At 44.6% G+C, this 24,359-nt stretch overlaps 1 protein-coding gene across 6 annotated transcripts; it reads left to right on the top strand.

Moving 5' to 3' along the window:
* The first annotated feature begins 2,834 nt into the window (after window positions 1-2,834).
* Window positions 2,835-24,116, top strand: LOC118122056 (CSC1-like protein 2). 6 transcript variants are annotated; one of them, XM_047338088.1, is made up of 25 exons: window positions 2,835-3,078; window positions 7,612-7,830; window positions 8,255-8,334; window positions 9,754-9,792; window positions 10,414-10,504; window positions 11,362-11,399; window positions 11,779-11,921; window positions 12,076-12,138; window positions 12,432-12,483; window positions 12,926-13,034; window positions 13,135-13,205; window positions 13,491-13,571; window positions 13,788-13,911; window positions 14,505-14,638; window positions 14,789-14,926; window positions 15,013-15,166; window positions 16,397-16,503; window positions 16,693-16,779; window positions 16,866-16,931; window positions 17,185-17,347; window positions 17,499-17,604; window positions 18,427-18,594; window positions 18,762-18,877; window positions 18,956-19,039; window positions 19,317-24,116. In XM_047338088.1, the coding sequence occupies exons 2-25, from the start codon at window positions 7,639-7,641 to the stop codon at window positions 19,509-19,511; spliced, it is 2,601 nt and encodes an 866-aa protein (XP_047194044.1). In that variant the 5' UTR covers window positions 2,835-3,078; window positions 7,612-7,638; the 3' UTR covers window positions 19,512-24,116. The 6 variants fall into 6 exon arrangements, with proteins under 6 accessions (XP_047194044.1, XP_047194051.1, XP_035034400.1 ...); XM_047338095.1 differs by lacking the exon at window positions 9,754-9,792 and adding an exon at window positions 8,955-8,993 and having other exon boundaries at window positions 19,320-24,116; XM_035178509.2 differs by lacking the exon at window positions 9,754-9,792 and adding an exon at window positions 8,955-8,993.
* Window positions 24,117-24,359: the final 243 nt, after the last annotated feature.

Raw genomic sequence — 24,359 nt, 5'->3', positions numbered from 1 at the left:
AGAGAGAGAGAAGGAGAGAGCGAGCGATGGAGGGTAATAGAGATAGAGGGGGAGGAGAGAGAGAAAGGGAGAGAGAGAGAGAGAAGGAGAGAGCGAGCGATGGAGGGTAATAGAGATAGAGGGGGAGGAGAGAGAGAAAGGGAGAGAGAGAGAGAGAAGGAGAGAGCGAGGAGGTAATAGAGATAGAGGGGGAGGAGAGAGAGGAGGGATAGAGAGAGAGAGAAGGAGAGAGCGAGCGATGGAGGGTAATAGAGATAGAGGGGGAGGAGAGAGAGAAAGGGAGAGAGAGAGAGAAGGAGAGAGAGCGAGCGATGGAGGGTAATAGAGATAGAGGGGGAGGAGAGAGAGAAAGGGAGAGAGAGAGAGAGAAGGAGAGAGCGAGCGATGGAGGGTAATAGAGATAGAGGGGGAGAGGAGAGAGAGAAAGGGAGAGAGAGAGAGAGAGAGAAGGAGAGAGCGAGCGATGGAGGGTAATAGAGATAGAGGGGGAGGAGAGAGGGAGGGATAGAGAGAGAGAGAAGGAGAGAGCGAGCGATGGAGGGTAATAGAGATAGAGGGGGAGGAGAGAGAAAGGGAGAGAGAGAGAGAGAAGGAGAGAGCGAGCGATGGAGGGTAATAGAGATAGAGGGGGAGAGGAGAGAGAGAAAGGGAGAGAGAGAGAGAGAGAGAGAAGGAGAGAGCGAAGGAGGGTAATAGAGATAGAGGGGGAGGAGAGAGAGAAAGGGAGAGAGAGAGAGAGAGAGAGAGAGAGCGATGGAGGGTAATAGAGATAGAGGGGGGGGGCCCATTGAACCAGGTCGGTCCTGTGAGGGAAATGTAACGTTGTGATATTCATGTGATCCTGTTCATTTCCCTCTGATTGATCCTGATCTCACACAGTGTGACCTTGATCCCTCTGGGTCCTGAACAACTGAATGAATCTTGGTCTGATTGTCTAAACTCAGGCAGAAGATCCTGACCTCTGGCTTAGAAACCCTAACCCTCAACCGGGGGGGGGGGGCTTCCCGGCTCTGAGCATTAAAGTGTGACACTCAGAGACGTGTCTCGTCCCTCGTTGTCAGAGTGGGACTGAAGAATTGTCACGACAGTCCAAAATGTCTGGAATCCAAGTGAAGACAGATATCAACGTGCTGCACAGTATGTTGTCACTACATGGACGATCTGCTCCCAGTGGTGGGAAGTAACGAAGTACAAATACTTTGTTACTGTACTTAAGTCGATTTTTCACATATCCGTACTTTACTTGAGCGATGTGTGTACAAAGGGCAGGGACTTCACCAACGGGAGCACATCCCCCTTCCATCCCCTTTAGAAGTATCCAGGTGCTGCTGCAGGAGCTGGGTTCAGTTCAGTCTTCAGGATTCTGTCTGGACTGTGGCCTGTTCTTCTGTGTACGAGCACCGTGCAGGTTGTTAACAAGAACTGCTTTCCTTTATCATAAGGGCGTTGTGTATCAACCTGCTACTGATTAGAAAGTGAAAGGTCCATGTTTAATTCTTTAGTGGTTATTCTGGGGTGTATTAGTGTTCTGAGGCACTGGTTTATTCTGTTGTGTTGGTTCTTTGTTGTCCCCTGAAGTTCAGATGCACTCGTCCATTACTATTTGAACCTCAGCATCTGGGGTTCAAAAATTGTAAAATTATACAGTATATGTATATTTTTGTTATAATTTTTCAGTCAGTTGAAATAAACCCTGAAGAGAACAATTTGGGGTTGTTTTGTGTCTGTACAGGCTATAAAAATCACTTTGCATTTTTTATTTCGGTACTTGTACTTTTACTTTTGATACTTAAGTACATTTCAACACCAGATACTTTTGATACTTAAGTACATTTAATATGAGCTACTTTAAGACTTTGACTCAAGTCATTTTCTGACGGGTGACTTTAACTTTGACCGGAGTCACTTTCAGGTAACATATCTGTACTTTTACTCAAGTACTTTCTACACCACTGGCTGCTCCATCACTTTTCTTCATCTCATCGCCAACACTCAGTGCAGAGTAAAGAGCCAGGACACATGTTGTTAATGTCCTGCAGGAGGAGGGCGAGGACAGGTCCTTACTCAGACTCTGAGAACAACCTACACATCTTCACAGATAAAGTCTGATAAAAAGGAGACGTCTATCAAATAGACCAAAGTCTAAAAATGGACGGTACATGAAAAACAATGTTTTGGCCTGTAGTGTCCTGAAACTTCATAATTCTGATTGTAGGCTCCTCATCTAAAAAACATCCATTCTACTACTGTTGAGTATATAACAGCTGTGAGGGTATTAAGGGTATTATTATTTAACTTTACAAATAATTATGTGAAGTTCCCTTTTTCTCACTTGAGCCCCGCCCCCCAAAATGTCTGTGCACGTCCCTGTACATGACGTTCCCTTCTAGTGAGTGCAGCCGGTCAGTGCTGCCCTCTGCTGGTCGGAGATCAGGGACGTGCACACTGCTGTGACGCGCCTGTTCGTCACGTGTGTTTCACAACAAGGGTTTTGTGGTTTAATGATGTGAATATTAAAGTAATTCATATTATTTAAATATATTTTCATTTCATTTGAGCATTTCTGTGAATACATATTCCACAAAGTATCACTATTTTAATATGATCTGTTTTACAATCATATTATTCCATTTTATTCTATTTTCCAATACATAATAATGATTATTATTATGACGCATTATTTCTCGTCTTTGAACATAAGCTGTAGATTAATGATCGCACACTTTCATCACATGATTTATCCTTCTCTTTCAGACCCGGAGCTGCGGTGCTGTCGCCCCCTGTCGGTGGCGCGGTGCAGCAGCAGCTCCTCCCTCCTCTCGGGGACACCTGCTCCATTTTGACACCGACACCGGCGGAGCAGCAGCGGCCCGCAGCGTCTGAAGCGGCCGGCGGAGACACACGCTCCTCGGCGAAGAGTCGCTCCGAGTCCCGGTGCTCGGCGCTCGGTGCTCGGCCTGAAGCAGCTCGTTTGTCGACGGAGGCGCATCAGTGAGGATTTAACGTTTTTCTCCGGCGAAATCTCTCCATTGAGCGGAGGAGGAGGAAGAGGAGGAGGAGGAGGAAGAGGAGGCTCAGGTACCGGCTTTATTCTAATTGGTTTATTTATTACCAGCTTTATTCTGCGGTTTATCATAAGGCGGCTTTGTTGGATCTGCTCAGCGGCAGGATGAGCCGCCGACAGGCCGCAGCTGAGGCTGCAGCCGCGGCCTGTCGGCGGCTGCAGCCCGGGCAGCATCATCCAGAGGCTCCGCTGGTGTGTGTGTGTCTGTGTGTGTGTGTGTGTTATGTAATGTGTGCGCAGAGGACGCATCTAGCTGTGTGTGTGCGTGCGTCGGCAGCTATAATGTGGTTTTAACAGCAGCGCATTTAACCCGGGTCAGTCTCCGCCCTGTGTCCCGGGTTAACGTGCAGAGCATCTGTCGCTGGTGCGGCTGGTGTCGGTCCGGGCCTGCAGGGCCTGCAGGGCCGCAGCTCCATCTTTCCTTATTCCCATGATCCCTTGTTCCTGCAGCTTCAACGAACCTCTCATCCACAATCACTGTTTCATCAATAATAATAATTCTTAATGAGTGATGAAAGAGGTTGATGCTAATTATGAATCACAGACTCTAATTAATATAAAAATAAGAACGTTTAGTCGTAAAGATCAGTTTTAACTTGAAGGATTTTCACCTGAAATGTATCAATGAATAAAAACGTAGTTAAACATGTGAGATGATGTTTCATGTAAACCAGAAAAATAAAATAAAACATTCAACTCCTCAACTTTCACATCAGGTTCAGTCTGAAGCTGAACATCAGGTGTGAAAGGTTCCTCAGAGCAGAAGAGGAGTTCTGGGTCTGGATCCAACTGAACCTGGTTCTGTTGGTTTGGACTTTTGGACCAATCACAGGAAGTAGAGACAGAATTAAACAATAGAAGAAGAGGAAGCAGCTTCTTCACCTCCGACGATATAATGTTTGAACCACGAGGACGTTCACTTGGTGCATTTGAACTAGTGTACTGTAGTACTGTAGTACTTCTGTAGAACTGTGTAGTATTGTAGTACTGTGGAGTGCTGCATTACTGTAGTTCTGTAGTAATGTGTAGTACTGGAGTACTGTGGAGTACCTTAGTACTATGGAGTACTGAAGCTGCTAGTGATACATCATCATGTTACCATGGCAACCAAATGAAGCTTCATTCATGTTCTCCATTCAAACAGAAAGACTATCCCCCCCCCACCCGACAACACGCCCACTTCAGGCTCCGTCTTCAAACCAATCAGAGTAAAGTTTAGGTAGACCCCGCCCACATAGGGGATGACAACAGGACGTACGTTTGTCAGACTCGATTCTTTCGTCCCTAAACTACAACGTGAAACCAGAACTAACAGATCGAAGGAAACAACAAACACATGACGCTTCAGACTCAGAGAGGAAACGTCCTTGAAATGTTTTGGTGATTTATTAATTATTACAGTTTACTGTGGTTATTAAACAACCACCACCACCACACCGCCTGAGGAACACGCCACTTTCTCCAAGTGCCCCCCCATTAGTTCGAGTTCCACATCGAGGTTGTTATCTGGTTTGATCACCAGTTCTCTCTGAGCACAACCTCCAACACCACCACTCTGCTCGTTCACAGGTCCCCGACCTCCACATGACATTGAAAACATTGTCTAGAACCTTCAGCATCTCAGGGTTAATATCATCCACACCCACCATCTTTCCGTCGAGGAGCTCCTTGACACTCCCCCAGCAACCTCTGTCCTAATGTTTCCTAATTCGGATTTACAAATGTCACTACCACCTCTAAAAACAGCAGAAATTAGGATCCACTGATGTGTGAAGTCATCGGTCCGATTGCTCTAAATGTTTAAATACTGCGGTGATGCAGTGGGATGGATCCACTGGCTCTGACAGACGAGATGAGGAGGAAACGAGTGTTCAGGGACTCAGATGTCCCCTGATGATGACTGATCAGCTGATATAGATTCTATAGATCTGTGATCTTTGTGTTGAACCATCCAAACACAAGTTCTCACCACTCTGGTTTATTGGCCGACAGGTCTGTGTGTGATTAATGTTTTCCTTTCTATGTCGAGCCTCTTTTAATCATTTAAAAACATAATTCTGTTAAATTGAATAGATTGAGGACATCACAGATGTCTCTGAATTTAATAATCCTTCAATAAAACGTGTTCCCTCACAGTCTGACCGTGAAGAGATTCTTTTTTTGCCTCCACCTTTGAATTAGATCTTTTTTTAATTCAGACATCGTTCTTTCTGTCGTCCTCAGTCTCACTCACTGTTTCAACAGCAGCAGAGTATCAGTGTATTTTCTGTATTAGTGACATCACTGCCGTGGCCACCAAACAATCTCCAGTTTTCTCTCTCTAGTCTCAACTGCTGGCTGTCAATCATCAGAGAGTCTGTGTGTCAATCAAACAGACACGCCCCCAAACCTGCAGCTCTTTAAGCTCTAATATCGAATTAATCCGATATTTTCAGATGGGCCGGAGATGAAAGATTGACTTGAGCGAATGAGATCCTAATGACTCGTGGGAACATTTATTACTTCATGGGAGAAGTTGGTGTTTTTTGAATGGCAGTTTATGGCCCAGCCCCGGTTGGATCTCTGTGGTATGAGAGCAGGTGAATCTGAGCTGCACCACAGACTGAAGCAGCTCTATGAGAAACACTAGGTGTGTGTGTGTGTGTGTGTGTGTGTGTGTGTGTGTGTGTGTGTGTGTGTGTGTGTGTGTGTGTGTGTGTGTGTGTGTGTGTGTGTGTGTGTGTGTGTGTGTGTGTGTGTGTGTGTGAGAGATTCAGATGAGTCATGCTGCTGCATCATGACCACGAGGGGGGGGCGGGTTCTGTGAATGATGCTGATTGGTGGAATGTCCCTCAGACGACACAGAGATTCTTCCCTGTTGGGTTTGAGATGCACGACAGATGATGAGTTGCTCCTCAACCAATCATTGTCTGTCTTTTACAACATGCGCTTGCAACTCACTTCCTGGGACAAGGACAAGAATGTAAATAAACACAGTGTCTGATGGTTCTGTCTTTTCTCGTTTCCACCTTGTCGATCCAGCAACATCATTACATTCATAAACCTGTTGTCACATCCTGCACAGAGCTGTGCTCCCATTGGTCGACAAGCCCATCACAGGCAAAAAAATCAGGAGCGCGTACACAAAAGGGGCGGGGCTTACTGCATATGGCCAATCACAGAGATGGAGAAGTTTGACTGACAGCAGATCCTCATATTTCACAACGAGGATCAACCTGTTGTTTAATAAAAATCCGAGGAGAACAAACATCCAGAACAAAAGAGACGCAGGATGTTTTTATAGGAGCTCGACGGGATCCTCTAAGAACACTGATGTCATGTTTCAAATGAATTGATTGGTCAGTGGGCGGAGCTTCTATTGGGTTACTAATCTGTAAACTTCATAACCAAACATTGATCCTAAAACTGAACAAATGGACGTAGAGTCCCACAGGTTAAACAAAATCACATGTAGTATATTTAGCATTTGTACGTTTGCTCATGGGCTAATCCATCTCAGCCTCTGTCGACTTGCAGATGAAGAAGATGAGAACAGTGGTGGAGGTGAAACTGAGCTGTGGCTCAGGAGGTAGAGCGGGTGGTCCATTAACCAGAGTGTTGGTGATTTGATCCCTGGACTCCGCATGCTGAGGTATCTGAACTGCCCCTGGTGGCTGTGTGTGGTAGTGCTGTACCCCCACACAGGGTTCAAAGGACAGAATAAACAGTAACAGCTCAACTGTGTGAGTGGATGTGACATGTAGAGTAAAGCTGTTAAATACATACATTTACCATCATCTACTGTCTCCACAGCAACAAACCATGATCGTTGGATTAACAAAGACGTGAAGAGAATCTTCGTTAAAACACTTTGTTCCAGATAAACTGATAAATACGAGGGGGGGGGGATCAGGCGTCGCTTTGTTTCAAGTCAGGGATGTAATGATGATGTCACAGACTGCAGCTCCGTCACTTGTGTTTCGTGACAAACGTCCGCTGAGGCGTAAAAACTGGGTCAGGAGCTGCAGTCATGGCAACGGGATCAGTAGGTCACAGAGGGAGGAAGCTGTCTGCTGCTGCAGCTGAGGCATGCTGGGAAATGTAGTCATTCCATGCTGAAGTAAGGCGGCCATGTTTGTTTCCCCTGCTGCTGATCAGTAATGCTGCTTCACTCTGTCCAACGTTATCGTTGGAATTATCATCCAACGAACATGAACAGGTCCTTCAACTGATTATTTTTACTTGATGCAGAAAAAGAAACTGATGAAAAGTTTAATGATTTTTTTTCATCCTTTCAACCTCAAGATAAAAATAATACTTTAACTTCACATCAAGATTTTAATTAAAGTGAAAAATGATTTGAAGTAAAATATGGAGCTGCTACAACAGGAAAATGCAGATTCAATATTATTTCAGATAAAAATAAAGAACTCCCAAACAAAATAATAACAATAGCAATAATATAATCCAATAAATAATATAAATACATATGTTCTACTTTTAGTCATATTGACGGTTTACAGAACTGCTCTCTGTAACATGTTGCTAATGAAGTTCTCCTCCCTCAGGTTCTCAGCAACAATGCTGCAGTGAGCATGCTCAGAGTGCTGATCGTTACCATGGCGATATTTGGCGGCGGCCAGACGTGTGGCGGTCAGGATAACTGCTCGGCTAACAGCGAGTCCAAAGATTACTGTTACTCTGCTCGTATTCGCAGCACGGTGCTGCAGGGGCTGTCGTTCGGAGGAGTGCCCACCGTGCTCGCCCTGGACTTCATGTGCTTCCTGGTGAGTCACTGCCGCCAACACACACACACACACACACACACACACACACACACACACACACACACACACACACACACACACACGCACACACACGCACCCCCAGAGCCAGAGGAGAAACATGGTAGTTCTGTGTGATCAAAGATGACTTCAGGTTCAGGTCTGACAAACGTACAGAACGTTAGTAAAACACAGCTGTCGTCATGGCGACGTGAAATCCATCTGCACATGTTTAACAGTCGTGTGTTGTGTCACTCAAGTGATACTGATGCAGATGGAGTGAAAACAGTGTTGCATTGTGGGAGCTGCTGTTTTGCTGTTCCTGTCGACCGTGAAAGTCGACAATTCGTTATATTGTGTTTCTGTGACCTTTGACATCTCGGCCACCATGAGACGTCTGACAGGAAGTCTTTGTCTTTCTCTCCAGGTGCTGCTCTTTGTCTTTTCTATTCTGCGGAAAGTTGCGTGGGACTATGGCCGCCTGGCGCTGGTCACCGACGCCGACAGGTAAACAGTTTTCAAATTTCCAAAATGTGGAGGTGAGAAACAGTCCTGGACCTCATAAAGGTCTCATGGTCCAGATGCCAGATCCCTCTTCAGTGGTGTCTGTCCATGTCAGTCAGAAGACAAGTTGGAGATTGTTAGTTCAGACCTTCAGTCTTTCAGTTATTTAGAACATTAGTCCTTTATTCTGTTCTTCAGGACGAAGGTTCTTTAGACAGTTTGCCCTTTAGATCCTCGGTGCTCTAGTCTGTTTGACCTTTTGTCCATCAGTGCTTTACAATGTTTGACCTTGAGTCCTTCAGATCTCTACTCAGTTAGTCCTTTAGTTTGTTAGCACTTTAAAACGTTAGACCTTCAGTTCTCTGACTTTCTGTGTGATCAGTCAGATTAAATGTACGTGAACACAGTCGTGTTGTTGAAGTGCAGTTGTGAAGGTTTCTGGTGAAGCCTCTCTTAAACACAGTTGACAGATGTCAGGTCTATTCTGACTGTTGTTGGATTCTTCTTCTGTATGAACCGTCAGAGTTTGTGTTGCTGTTGTGTTGCTGTTGTGTTGTCGTCCTCTCAGCAACGTTTCTCTCTCACAGCAGCATTTTGTTTTCTTTCTGTTTCTCGTCCTGAAGACTAAAGAAGCGTTTCAGCAACGTGGAGGAACGGGAATAGTATGTTGCTGCTTCTCCGTGTTTGGTTTTCCTGCTAACATCTTCCTCTTCTTCTGGTTTCATTAACAGGGTTCTGCTCTCTGATTGGTGTACTAACACAACTCCTCCTCCTCCTTCTTCATTTCAGTGTGTGTGTGTTTATGTATGGGGGGTTATTTGTGCCACTCACCAAATCAATGTTGTGTATTAATGAAATGCCAATCTTGTCACGAATATAAGATTGACAGTGTAGAGTGGCTGTGCTGCCCCCTACAGGCAGGGATGAAACTGTTGCGTTCACCTGTACCAGCTCTTCTGTTTCATCCAACACACAACATTAAACTGAAACACGTGTGTGTTTGTTGTGTAATTACAGATTAACAGAATAAAAACTGAATGCACTGAACTCCGGAGATTCTCCGCACTTTCTCAGGAGGACGTACATGTGTGAACGCAGAAGGCCGAGTGAGAGCCTCTGTATCATCTGCAGACTTCATCACATGATCTCTGCAGATGAGTTAATACGTCACTTCCTCGTCTTACTTCGATGAAAACGATGACGCACATGCCGCCATTCTCTTACTGATTGGTTCTTTATCCGTCATGAAAAGGCTCATCTGTGGCACCAGTCACCCCCCATACCCCATGAAACTGACCTGGGTATTTGAGTGAAGAAACAGGCTCTGGATCAGTCTCTGTTATGTGATGCTAACTGATGCAATGCTAACAGATTTGATGCTAACACTGCTCCACACTTCTCTCCACTTGAATGTTAACTCAGCCGAAGACGAGACAGAGATAACTATGAGCCGGTGAAAAGGTAACAGGCTGTGTTTGTAGCTCAGTGAGTTGTAACCACGTGACGTGCTAGTTAGCATGTTAGCTAATCCGACATATGAGCTCTTCTAAAGTACAGAATGTGGTGAGTTCCTAGTCAACATCAAAACCCAAGATGGCCGCTCAGAAAGCCACGCACGTCATCCAACTTCTATCGGTGGAAATGTTGGTGACTGGTATGGTTAGCAATGTTTAACACACACACACACACAGTGAAATATAAACCATCAGACGTACTGAGACGTGATTAATGAAGTGTTAACGTCATTCTCACTTTGCTACGTTCTCATTCACTTTCAATTATTTTCGTAACTAATCACTTTAAGAAGTTGTTGAATACATTTTTTCCTGACTCTGGTTGAGTGGCAACTTCATCGAGAAGGAAGCAGCTGAAGAGTCAGAAGAAACACGTTAACATCAGGATACACATCTGAACTGTTTAGTGGACAGCTCGGTCTGTTTTAGCATCTATTCTACTTCCTGTTAGCTCCCTCAGTGTCTCGTGTCGGAGGAACTAACCTCAGTCAGTGCGGAGGTCAAAGGTCACAGTGGCTACATGCTAACAGCTAACAGTCACCTGACTCCTTCCTGTCTGTCTCCACAGTGTTGCCTCGGCAATGCACTCAGAAACGCCCGACCGCTACGAACGCCTCACGTCCGTCTCCAGCTCCGTCGACTTCGACCAGAGAGACAACGTAAGGACCTTCATCAGTTCTCCACTTCATCATCGACTGAGCTGTGCACGTCCATGACTGTGACCAGTGACTGAATGGAAACACACGTTCCAAAAACACTGATACAGATACTCGAGTTATACATTTCAGATACAGATATTTTAACAAATATATATATATTACTTGAAATAAGAATACAAATAATAGCCTTATGTAAAATATAAACATAAATGCACATCTTTACTGCTTCGTTTATTATGTAAAATTAAAGTTTTCATACCAGCAAACTGAAACAAGGAAACTGAAAGTTTCGTCAACATTGGGATTATTTATCTTGTAATGTTGATTTTACAAACTAAAATAAATTCTCATGATGAATAAAACTTTTTCTTTTGTTTGGCTGTAATGAGCCTCCATACCACCATGCCACTCTGGTGATGGTGCAGCGCCCTCTGGTGGTGCAGATGTAAACTGAAGAATAAGACTGGAGCTGCTCTTCTTTGATGAAATGATCATTTTAATTTGGTCCTGATGAAGTTTGATGTTCATAAAGTTGAACAACACTTCCTGCAGTGTCAGTCCGTCACTTCATGTTGAGACGTTTTGTGTAAAGTGTGTGTTTGTTGTGTGTTGGACCAGTGAAAGTGGAGTTTAGCAGGTTTCTGTTTGCTTTTAATCTGATAAATGATAATCCAGTTTAACACTGAGCAGGTGAAAGGAGGTCAACCGGAGACCATGGGTCATCGGCTGAAGCTCCGCCCACACAAAAACAAATGAAACAAAACAAAAACTGTCCTTAATCTGACTCAACTGGAAATGAGTAGAAAACGTTTGTGTTTGAGATTTTCACTTTGTGATTTGTGTGTTCTGACCTGCAGGGCTTCTGCTCGTGGCTGACGGCCATCTTCAGAATAAAGTGAGTCAAAGGTTCAGTCTTCACTTTACCCATCTAACATCAGCAGACCTGTGTTTTATATGTAGCTCACTCGTTTTCTTACTTTGTGTTTTCAAACCTGTAGTTTTTATCAAGGTAACGTTTCCTTTGGTGGCCTGTTGGTGGCGTTATATCCTCTTTGTGCATGTGTCAGCGTTTTGTTTGTCAGAGGAGTAAAAAGTGAGAAAAGATGGCAGCGTTGTATCTGAGATATTTTGGCTTCATTTCTGGAGGAAGTGGAGATGTGGCGTCCATCTTTTTTACTCTGTGGTTGTGACTGAGATGCCCCCTGGTGGCAGAAAGCTACATGTTGTGTGTTTAACTTTACATTAGTGTCATGTTTTGATTGGTCCTCCTGCAGGGATGAAGAGATCAGAGAGAAATGTGGGGAGGATGCTGTTCACTACCTTTCCTTCCAGCGCCACATCATCGGCCTGCTGGTCGTAGTCGGAGTCCTCTCCGTCGGCATCGTCCTGCCCGTCAACTTCTCTGGAGACCTGCTGGGTAAGAACACCTGCACCACACCTGTTGGAGGTCAGTCTGTACAAAGACATGTCTCTTTAAACGCACCTCATAGATTTCCTCAGCAGCCGGACAGAAACCTGTGGACTCTGGTCTGGAGTTGTGTCTCACTGTGTTCTCGTCTGGTTGGTTTTAGTCAGAATTATCAGTAAAGATGCGTTCCTAAGCCAAGGAGTACCCGGACCTCCTTCTAAAGAAGGTAACGGCAGGTGCTCTGTGTTAGTCTGATGGTAGACGGTGGTTTTAGTTGAACCTGGATCAGTGTGGTCAGGACGTGTAGCTCTGTGTTTCAGTAGAGTAGTGATTCACTCATCAGTCCGACCATGTGATATGACCGAAAACTCCTGCTGCTACGGAAACTTAGGTTGTTTTGTCCGCTGTTGATTTCTGGAAGGAAAATATAATTTTAATTTCGAGCTTCACCTGAAGAAATGAGCAGTTTCAGTTCTAACGTGTTTCCTGATGACAAACTTCTTCTGGTCTTTTTTCCAGAAAACAACGCCTACAGCTTCGGACGCACCACGATAGCCAACCTTAAGTCTGGGTGAGTCCACAGTCATCGCTGCTGGAGTTGTTAAGGAAGACGGGGGCTGCTGATTGGCCCAGATGTGACCATGTGATCATTGCTAGTTATCAGATCCAGAATAGAAAGGAAGAGTTTATGGCCTGTGAGCCTTTGGGAGCTTTTAGTGTGAAACATGCAGGAATTGTTGAGTTCAATGACAAGAGCTTAACAACAATTCAAAAATACGTCAAAGCAGAAAACTGGCGTTAATCTGATAATTGTATGTTTAGCCTAGCTTCGCACAAAGACTTGAAGCAGAGGGAAACTATTAGCATAGCTTAGCACAAAGACTTGAAGCAGAGGGAAACTGTTAGCTTGGCTCCAAAGTTAAGAATCCTCCATCATTTGAAAGTCTGTAGGTTTGAACTAACGATTTAAATGTTCAAATATTGTTTTTAAATGAAATCAATGTTTTGTTCAGGACGAATCTGCTGTGGCTCCACACCTCGTTTGCCTTCATGTATCTGCTCCTGACCGTCTACAGCATGAGGAGACACACGTCCAAGATGCACTACAAGGAGGACGACCTGGTACGAGTCCTCAGGAAACTGAAGAGGCCACATCTCATTCCTGCTGCTCCTCCAACTCTCACATATGTTCACTGTTTAATCCCAGTTTTGTGTCTTGCAGGTGAAACGCACTTTATTCATTAACTGCATCTCTAAATACGCTGAGGAGAGTCAGATCAAACAGCACTTTGAGTAAGTTCACTGGAACATATCGTCCTGTGGTGATGAGGAAACAGTACAGGTGTATAATTATAGATTATACGACAACAGCAGGTTATAGGACACACCCATCCATAATGTGGAGCCAAACCCAGCTGACGTTGGGCAAGAGGCTGGGTTTAACCTAGACAGGTTAAAAGAACGCGGCATTATTCAAAATAAAAACATGTGTTATATAAAAATATAGTTTTGTTGGTGAAGAAGAAGAAGTCGTCAGTGACTCTTGAAGAGGCTTGAGCTCGTTCTCTCTGTTTGCAGACAGGCGTATGAGAACTGCACCGTGCTGGAGGCTCGGATCTGCTACAACGTGGCCAAACTGATGTCTCTGAATGCAGAGAGGTGAGACAGACGGGCCCGGTGCATGCTGGGATACGACCAAACGTCTGCTTCTTCAGAGTCCTGCTTGAGTCTGCAGAACTTCCTGTAGAATCTTAATGTTTTTAAGTTTCCTTCAGTATCACATTGATTGTCTGTCCATCACTGAGTTCACTGCAAACAGGAGCTGATCCCAGTCAATGCAGCTGCTTTAATGAGACGTGTGTTTGTGTTTTACAGGAAGAAGACGGAGCGCAGTAAGAAGTTCTTCACCGACCTGATGGCGAAGGAACACGTTCCCACCATGATCAACCCCAAACCCTGTGGACACCTGTGCTGCTGCGCCATCACCGGCTGCGAGGAGGTGACGCTCCTGAGCTTCAGCTGCGATAACATTACAGCAGAAAACCAGACGCTTCAGCTTCTACATCTCAGATTCATGAGGAGAAAATGTATCAGGGAATCTGGACAGATGTGGACATCAGTTTCTAAACTTTTAGTTTCATCATTTCTGTTCAGATCTGCAGGAGGAACAAGTTTCAGCTCATATTCATGTTCTTCAAAGTTTTATTTTAACACACGCCAACTTCCAAACAAAGTGTCCACAGTTTTTCATCCAACATACAATGACTTCACGTTTTCTGAAAGTTCTGTTATGTTTTAAGGAAAATTTGGACTGTAAATAAAGATGGTCGACACGTCTCCACTTCCTCCCATTGCACAAAAGTGAAGCTAAAATATCTCAGATACGAAAGCTGCCATCTTGTGGCGATGACATCATTTGCAGTCAGTCTGTGCAGAAGGAGGTTTATTATCAGTGCTGCCGTCAGCCATCATCTGGCGCCACCTGCAGGTCAAGGGCTGGTCATAGTTCACATGTAGGAACATGCAGAACCTGAATGAGGATGAGTCCGAAGCGTTTGTGCTAACATGCTGAACCTGATGTGTTTCGTGCAGGAGGAGGCGGTGAGCTTCTACACGAAGAGAGAGTCCAAACTGAAGGAGGAGTACAGGAAGGAGAAGGAGAAGGTCCACACCAAACCGCTGGGCATGGCCTTCGTCACCTTCCAGAACGAGTCCATGACCGCCATGTGAGCCCCGCCCCCATGTTAACCCCCACGTAGTTCATTCATTAGTTTGTCTTTACATCATTTGTTTGTATTAAATTATATTAACATTGCTGTTACCCCGCCTCTTTCTGTGACCCCGCCCCTCCATCTGGTTCCACCTCCTCTCCGCAGTATTTTGAAAGATTTTAACGCCTGTCAAGTTCAGGGTTGTCGGTGTCGACAGGAGCCACGTTCCTCTCAGTTCAGCGACGTTCTTCACGTTCACAACTGGAGCGTTTCATACGCACCTGACCCGCAGAACGTCCGCTGGTACGTCCACAAGCTCCACCCACCTCACACCGAACAAACAAACCCCTTCAGATCAGCTGATGCTGTGTGCTGGTTTGTTCCTGCAGGGAGCATCTGTCGCTGGGTGGGATCTCCTGGTGGATCCGCTGCTTCATCATCAACTGCATCCTCTTCCTCCTGCTCTTCTTCCTCACCACACCTGCCATCATCATCTCCACAATGGACAAGTTCAACGTCACCAAACCCGTCGAGTATCTAAACGTAAGAACCCACAAGCAGCTGTGTTACAGGTCTGAGCAGGTGGTCAGCAGAACCACTGGCTCAGAGGCTCCGCCCACACTGATGCATTTTCATTTTAAATGTAAATCACCTCTGTCCACACTAACTCACCTGAAAACACGTCACATGACCGTTCACGTTCGCTGGTCATGTGGTGTAAACAGGAAGTAGATTGTCTCCTCTGCAGTTGGTTGCTTAGTAACAGAGGAGCAGTGAAGGTGAAGAGTCAGAGCAGGGACGACGAGGTGGAACTGTAACTGACAGGAAGTGTTAGTGACGCTTTGTGTTCACCGCTGGTAGTCGAGTCACGTGACTGATGAGGACCAATCAGGAAGAGAACGTGGGCGTCATCGTTTACAAAAGTCTGTTTCTTTTTTTAAAGATACCTTTATTATTATTAGGGCATTCTTTAGTTATTGTTTACATATAGACGCCCAGGAATTTGAAGCGGCTCACCCTCTCCACCTCGAGCCCACGGATGAGCAGTGGCCGATGAGTGTTGAGGATGAGATTGTTCTCTTCACACCAAGTCACCAGACCTGCCACCTCACGTCTATACGCAGTTTCCACGCCGCCGGTGACCAGTCCAATGACTGTGGTGTCGTCAGCACATTTCCGGATGGAGTTGTTCTTGTGAGTCGTGTGTGAACAGTGTGTAGAGCATGGGGCTGAGAACACATCCTTGCTGGGTACCAGTGTTCATCCCAGTGTTCTAATGGCTTCAGCCAATGGTTCGATCGCAATTGCAAGTAACAAGGGCGACAGGGGGCCCCTTGTCTTGTGCCCTTCCCCCAATGTGAAGTACAGAGAGCATTTACCATGACGACAGCCCCTTGGGGGTTATGATACAACAACATGACACAGCCAATCGCATTTCAAATTCTTTAAGTGTAAAAAAACCCAAACTTTCCATTCTATGCAATCAAACGCTTCTTCTGCGTTCAGTGAGACCCCCGTACCTTGCAGAATATTTTACTGGCAGAGTGGAAAATGTTAATTTACTGATAATATATTGCAAGTCTCAGCGTCTGTTCGTCCAGACTAAAACACAACCCCGGAGTTTTCAAACTAAAACGAGACCAGCAGCGTTTACACAAGTCTCTGAATTAGAGGCTGTAAATACTCCGCTAGGCGTAACCATAGCAACAGTGATGAGTTTAGAAATTAAAACTTGTCTGTGTGGGCGGAGCCTGACTCTGACTCTCTCTCCAGAATCCCATCGTCACTCAGTTCTTCCCGACTCTGCTTCTCTGGGCGTTCTCTGCTCTGCTGCCAACCATCGTCTATTACTCTGCGTTCTTCGAGGCTCACTGGACCAGGTAACTTCTTCTTCATCATCTTCATCAGGGTCAGGACGAAAACATGACATTACCACTGTGGTGTTAAAACTAGCAGAGGCTCAGGTCAGGGGTCAAGACAAGTTCGAATCACATCTGCCTCACATCAAATCTCAAGTCTTTCGTGAAGACTTTGATTTGACCCTGATTTGACCTCTCATATGTTTGCAGGTCTGGAGAAAACAGGACAACGATGCACAAATGTTACACCTTCCTGATCTTCATGGTGCTGCTGCTTCCGTCTCTCGGACTCAGCAGGTGATGAAACGTTCAGACTGTAAGAATCTGACGTGACCTTTGACCTCTGGTGTCCGAACTAAACCGTCTCTATCTGTCTTTTTCAGTCTGGATGTTTTCTTCCGTTGGCTCTTCGATAGAAAGTTCCTGGCTGATGCTAAAGTCAGATTTGAGTGAGTCCAGAACATTTATACATTCAAGTTTTTGATTACACTGAAAATTGATAGTCAATGAATTTTCTGAACATAGTTAACATAAAACCTATTTTTCTCTAGAATTTTTTAAATGCAAATACATTTCCAAATTAAATTTATATAATTTTTTTAATGATTCCATTTTTTACATTGACGCTCCTGGTTTTCCATGGTTTGTGGTAAATAAAGTAAAAGTGTCTGTATCTTTGTTTTGATCAACTTGTCCCTTCAGGTGCGTCTTCCTGCCTGATAACGGAGCTTTCTTCGTCAATTATGTCATCGCCTCTGCGTTCATTGGAAACGCCATGGACCTGTTGAGGATCCCGGGTCTACTCATGTACATGATTCGGCTGTGCCTGGCTCGCTCTGCCGCCGACCGCCGCAACGTCAAGAGGGTGAGGATCAGTTTGTAGTAACACAATGAGAAGAAAGGTCTGTCTTTTTGTTAACATGTAGAGACACGTCTGTTATTATTGAACATGTCCGCCTCATGGGGGCGCTGCTGTGATTCTATACTGATGAAGTCATGACGTGTCGTCCCTCCAGCACCAGGCCTATGAGTTCCAGTTCGGAGCCGCATACGCCTGGATGATGAACGTCTTCACGGTGGTGATGGCCTACAGCATCACCTGCCCCATCATCGTCCCCTTTGGTCAGTCAACACGACACACTGCAGCAGCATCACACAGTCAACAGCAGTATATATTTCACAGTGTCAGTACTACAATACTGTCGAAGTACTGATGTACTGATACTAGTAACCAGTGCAATCAAACTTCATTCACATCATATCAGAATCTATGATAAATCTAAGTTTTGTCAGTTGGGGGGGGGTAGTTTTTCAGTTTTTAATAGAGAAAAATAATGAAGCATTTGGTTGCAATGGTAACATCATGATGGTATCACTAGCAGCATCAGCACCTTCAGGCACAGTACTCCACAGTACTTCAGTACTCCACAGTACTTCAATGCTCCAGAGTACTTCAGTACTCTACAGTGCTCCAGAGTACTCCACAGTACTTCAGTACTCCACAGTACTTCAACGCTCCAGAGTACTTCAGTACTCTACAGTGCTCCAGAGTACTCCTCAGTACTCCACAGTACTTCAGTACTCCACAGTACATCAGTGCTCCAGAGTACTACAGTACTCCAAACTAGTTCAAATGCACCAACAGAACCATGGTTCAGTTTGATCCAGACCCAGAACACCTTCTGGTCTGAGGAACCTTTCACACCTGATGTTTAGCTTCAGACTGAACTGAAGAGATTGAAGCTCTGAACCAAACCAGGTGTGAAAGTGACCTGAGTCTGGTGTGATTCAACGAAGTCAGAATCCAGATCCAGTCTCATTAGTCCAGGTCAGGTTTTATTGAGTTTTAAATCAGTCCATTCTGCAGTTTTTGTCAAGTCAGCAGTAACTGGTCTAATCAGAGTATATTAAAGCACCTGTGTGACTCACCTGCCCCCCCTGCAGGTCTGATGTACATGCTGCTTAAACACCTGGTGGACCGATACAACATGTACTACGCCTACCTGCCGTCCAAACTGGACAAGAAGATCCACTCGGGAGCCGTCACCCAGGTGGTGGCTGCACCCATCCTCTGCCTCTTCTGGCTACTCTTCTTCTCTACTGTACGCACAGGTAAACCTCGCCCCCTGCTGGACAAACCGCTAGGCCACATTTTCTACTCAATCGGTAACCTTATCAAAGCAGTCAAATCCTGATCAAAATGAAAAAAATGCTCCATGATTAAGTGTCGTGATGGTTATGACCTGTATTTAAAGTGCTAACAAATGCTAATGTGACAGGTTTTGAGACACCGACCTCCATGTTTACTCTGGTGGTGCTGATCGTCACCATCGTGGTCTGTCTGTCCCACATCTGTTTCGGACACTTCAAGTACCTCAGTGCTCACAACTACAAGGTACAGCTGCTAAACACTGAGAACGAAACACAAATGTAGTTGTTCAGGACACTGTCTCACTCAGCGTCTTTTTCTCAGATCGACACCAAGGAGAATGATGTAGACACTGTTGAAAACGGACGTCCAGCTCGTCCCTCGTTCTCGCCCGTCACCAAATCTCAGGTGAGAAGACGTTAGTAACTCAAGTGGGGGGTTTGTTTGAAGGAGTTTTAAATCTCCAGTTTATTGTAGTTACAGCACCTTGTCAGTAGGGGGTGCTGCAGCCCCCTCAGTACCCCTACTTCCAGCATTGTTGGTCCGATCAGATAATGGTTAATCCTCAGGTTTAATTATTTTGCAAATGAGTCTGAATATTTTAAACTTCATCGTAGGTTGTGAGCTCTGTTTTGTCTCCCCTTGCTTGTTTACCTGGTTCTTGGGGTTTTATCTGGTCCGACAGCAGCAGCAGCAGCAGCAGATGTACATCGCCCAGGTGCTTCAGGACCCAAACTCGGACGAGCCAGGGGGTGGCAGCGGCGAGGAGGACCGCGGGTCGTCCCAGGATGAGGAGCTGCTGAACGGAGGAAACAGCATAAACGAGGCGGATTTCCAGTCAGGGGAGGACAGTCTGATTGCCAACGAGGTCCGCCAGTAGCTGGAGGTGGAACCAAAGGGAGCAGGTGGAGCTAGCTGAGTCCTCAACCATACAACATGGAGAATTAATGTGAATCACTACACACACACGCAGATAAACAAACAGACACAGTTAGCTCCACCCCCTCCCTGCTCGAAGACTTGACCCTGACCTTTGACGCCGGCGCTGGGTCGCCAATATCCAGTCCTGCTTGTCTGTAGAAACTTGGTGGACATCAAACTGTTTCGCAGGAAGTCACTGTACATAACCACAAAGCCAAAAGTTTTTCTTATTTTGTTTTGAGGACTGGGTTTAAAATTTTGTGCCTGGGCTGGACTTTGTTTGTTCGTACTCGTGTCTTGACTCATCATCCCACCGCGGGTCGCAGGGACTCCTACCAGGGGTCAGAGCTGACGCTGTCTTTTTCCTCGGCCTGGTAAACGCCACCAAACAATTTCTGCTGTCGCCGTCCTCCGGTATCGGAGAGCTAATAATTCGCCAATCTCTCGTAGTGGTAGAAGCTTTGCTTATGCAGACGCATCACGGCCTCCTTTCCCTTTTCACTTTCTCCTCTTTCTTTTTATGGAACCCGTCGGTTGTGGATTTTGCTGGAACATTCAACACATTACCTGGAAGTTTTGGATTTTTTTGATCTGCCAAGCTTGTGCTGCATGTTGCTGTCTGCGTTGAAGATATCGCCACCAAACGATGTCATCCATCACAGGACTGTAGTGAACGCACCTGATCTCCACTCAGTCCCAGCAGCACGTCGTCCTACCCGCTGAATGAACGTAAAGCTTCTGGCTTTAGTTGGATGACTTCTCGGCCATCGAACAACTGGATTCAACACAAGGATTCCTTCCTTCCTCAGTTTTGATTTCACCTGAACTACCTTAAATAATGAATACAAGACAAAGGGAACGGGGATGTTTGTGTCTGTGTAGGTTTAGCAATCAAGACTCTTCATTGGCGGGAGAACTTTGTGAAGACGCTCTGTTATGTCCAGCAGCAGCAGTTGAGTCGTTGAGTTCAGGTGGAACAGCCGCGCTTTTCAACCGGACCGTCGATCCTCAACACCTGAAGCTGTCAGGAAGGACTCTCAAGGGAAAAAGTTTTTTGTTTGTGTGTGTTTCGAAGTGTGCACTCTGTTTGTTTGTTTGTTTGTTTGTTTGTTTGTTTGTTTGTTTGTTTGTGTGTGTGTGTGTGTGTGTGTGTGTGTGTCCAGTAGCTTATCGTACACCAGCCTTCAGAATTAAAGGTTCATCAACATCACCATGTAACCAAAACACCACGTTAGGCTCACATGAAGCATGTTTGACCCTAAAAGTCACCTGATGTTGAGTCTTTTCACCTTTTGGTCCAGGATGTCTTAGCCTAGCATAGTACAAAAGACCAACCATGTGCTTGTTGTACACGTTGTCTTCTTGTTAGCATCTTTCAAAGACTTCTTTGATATTAAGATTGAAATATTAGTGTATTGGTCCAGTTAGCATAAAGGTCTAGGTTTTCACCCCTGGCTCTAGTCGACAAAATCCAGTTGTCTCCTGTGTGGATTTGGTGGCGAGCTAGCTTGCTAGCTACCAAAACCTGGAACACTTGACCCTTAAATCTGAGATGTTGACCAAAGGAGGATCTGTGTACAAAGCGTTAGAGCCCAAAATGGAGAACGATATCGTAGCTTATTAGCTGTGTCACTACGCTGCACCGTCAGAGTATAAACTTCTCATCGATAGAGACGCGGTTGACGGACAGTTCACAGACTGTTAATGCGTTTAACACTGTGGAGCCAAAGTGCCCTGTCACCGACTGAGCTAACGAACTAGCTAACTGTCATTCTACTTTTTTTTCTCTTTTGATGGAGCTAAACTCACTGTTTCCAGTCTTTGTGCTAAGCTAGGCTAAACATGTCCTGGACATAGATTAGAAAAATCTGTGATGTGGCTGAATTTAATTAAAAGGACATTGAATTATCAAACATCAAGAAAATGTAAATGTTCATCAGTTTGAGAATTGACTGAAACGTTGTTGATACAGAATCTTTTGATTGTTTGTCATCACTTCCTTCCTGATCTGATATTAGGCTTCGTCCGATTGTTCACGTTTAGTCGATTGTCTCTTCTCATGTTCACTTCATCCTCATGATCTCAGCTTTCACTTGATTTCTATAAAAAACATGTTTCTAGATTTCCCTATACAAATTTCTAATGGACATCTGTCATCCAATCAGCATCTGGTATTTGCTTGGTCTTTTATACAGTGAAGTATGCTTGACGCTCTTATACTTGCTTTTATCTACACAGTCACGTACTCATGGTTGCTACACCAACCTTTGTTCTTCAGAGCATTGAAGAACAAGTCAGATATAAATGTAAAGTAATTATAGTAATGAAATGACGACCGTCACCAGCACATTTTCGTTAGTTAGCGACCGAAATTAATATTTGCTCCATGAGTGGTCCCATGAGTTTCTTGAAACTACAGCTAGCTAACTCTGTCATGGGTAATGTTGGAAGGACTAAACTAAGAAATAAGTATATTAGCTAATGATGTGCTGACTCTTGTTGGTTTAGGAAAAACTAAAACAGACCAAACGGGTCAAGGCAAGTTAGGCTCTCATGAAAGACTTGATCCAGTGGCATCATGGGAAATGAAGTGTGATTCATGCATCCATATCCTCACCTCAGCTTTAACATTTATTTTTCAATTGGTATAATTCAAGTCCATTAAACTATGTCTTGTGCTTGAGGTCCTCTTACTAGAAGACGACTGTTGCTGATCTAAGTCGATACTTCCTGGTGTCCTCTGATGATTCATATCTGATTTAAACCCTAGTGGTCAACTTCATTAATTGCAGTACAATTAAATACATAAGTAATGACACAGTCATTGTGTAAATGTTTGTGTAGATTAAAAGCAAGTATGATGTTTGGATGGGGGGGACATTATTGGTTGCCTTGGCAACAGGAAAAGGATGCTGACATGGCGTCATTAGGAGGCGATGCAAGAACCGACAGAATAACAAAAACTTAAGCTTCAGTGCAGCGACATGCCGACAACAAAAGTCTCAGGATGTTGGTTTTCCTACAATAATGTTTACATCAGTTTTTGTTTCTCATTAAAATTTTCGTCATGTTCTGCTGTGTGTGTGCGTGTGTGTGTGTGTGTGTGTGAGACACAGGGCTGGACTATGAAAGCTGTAGCCACCAGGATGTTAGTTGTAGTCTGGTGCTACACGCCGGAGAACCTGCAGCATTTGTGTCCAGAGGATGTAGAATTATTTTAGTTTCCTCTTCACTTCCAGCCGGCGTCTCTCAGGCGCTCCGGCCGTGATTGTATGCACGTGACAGTGAAACTGATGGAGAGTCACATTGGATCTGAGACCGGAGGTCCAGCAGCTCTCAGTCTGGAGTTTCAGCTCAGTGATCAGACTGTAAATCCACAGAAATCTCTCGTCTGCTATCATGTCTGATCATATCACACGAGCTTCAGCAGCAGATGGAATAAGCAGTGAAGTGTAGATGTTTATTTTTCTGATCATTTCAGGGTGGTTCATATCTGAATGAAGAACACATAATATGGTCAAAAGCTCCTGAACATCTAGTGAGTGAAACTCGTAATGAAAGTTCAGGAACTGTGACTGAAATCAATCTGATTCTTGTCATTTTTTGTTTAAATATTCAAATCACGTGAGAATTCAGATCTGCAGATGCGACTGTTCTTTGAATTCTAAACGATCTGAGGGATCCTCTGGTGACGATGTTCTCTGACCACGGACCAGAGGTTATAACACGCTAACATGCTAACTTCAGTAGAGAAGAAGTGATAGAAAGTGAAGAAAACAAAAGTTAATGTTGGTGTTGTTTCACCTCTGGAGACATCGGTTGATAGATTAGTGGGCTGCTAATGCTAACATTAGCTACGTAGCTCTCGTAAAAACATGTATATAGCCCCTTTCAACAAAAACCTCCAGAATTCCAGGCCAAAAGAGTCTCGCATGGTTTGGTCTGGTTTGATCTGGCTCAGTCCGGTTTGATCTGGCTCAGTCTAGTTTGATCTGGCTCAGTCCGGTTTGATCTGGCTCAGTCCGGTTTGATCTGGTTCTGAGGAGCTGAGCTGAAGGTTGAGAGCTGCTGCGTTCACTGACGTCTCGATGTTATGAAGTGAAGACGCTGGTGTAAAAAAAGTGTGTGATATTTTTGTAACTGACTGAAGTATTTGATACTGAAAACATGTTAAAGAAACGTCGATAGCTGTGACGATGCTGTTGTAACATGTAACTAAAGGTTTTTAATAATCAGCCGCTGCTTTTTGCTTTTGGTAGTTTTTTAAATTGTTGCTGAACTTACTGAATTGTTTGAAAATAAGAATGTGAAGAGCTGAAAGCTACTGAACCTGAAAACATGTGTAAAAAATGTGTGTAAATATTCATGGAACTGCACCGTCGTCATCGGAGATGAACACAACTCAGCGTCTCGTCGTACCGACTCCGAGCTAACGTCAACTGGTCCATTTCATGCATTTAATTTATTAATGTGACACTTTATTTTTACTTTGCTTTCCAGGTTCTATGTACAGTGAAACATTTGTCCTATTTATGTTACTTGATCAATAAAAACTTACTTCATCTGTCCAGTTTGTTCTTCTGAGTTTGGATGAACAAAGCATTACCTGAACCTGGCACTGAAAATACTGTCCAAATTATAGGTCGTGTCTTATATACAGTCACTGATGGTCTTTATATACAGTCGCTGATCATCTTTATATACAGTCGCTGATGGTCTTTATATACTGTCGCTGATGGTCTTTATATACAGTCGCTGATCATCTTTATATACAGTCGCTGATGGTCTTTATATACTGTCGCTGATG

The sequence above is a fragment of the Hippoglossus stenolepis genome, chromosome 2, assembly GCF_022539355.2.
Source record: "Hippoglossus stenolepis isolate QCI-W04-F060 chromosome 2, HSTE1.2, whole genome shotgun sequence".
Taxonomy (NCBI): Eukaryota; Metazoa; Chordata; class Actinopteri; order Pleuronectiformes; family Pleuronectidae; genus Hippoglossus; species Hippoglossus stenolepis.
Note: the sequence above shows the minus strand (reverse complement) of the source record. Positions and strands in the feature narration are given on the sequence as shown.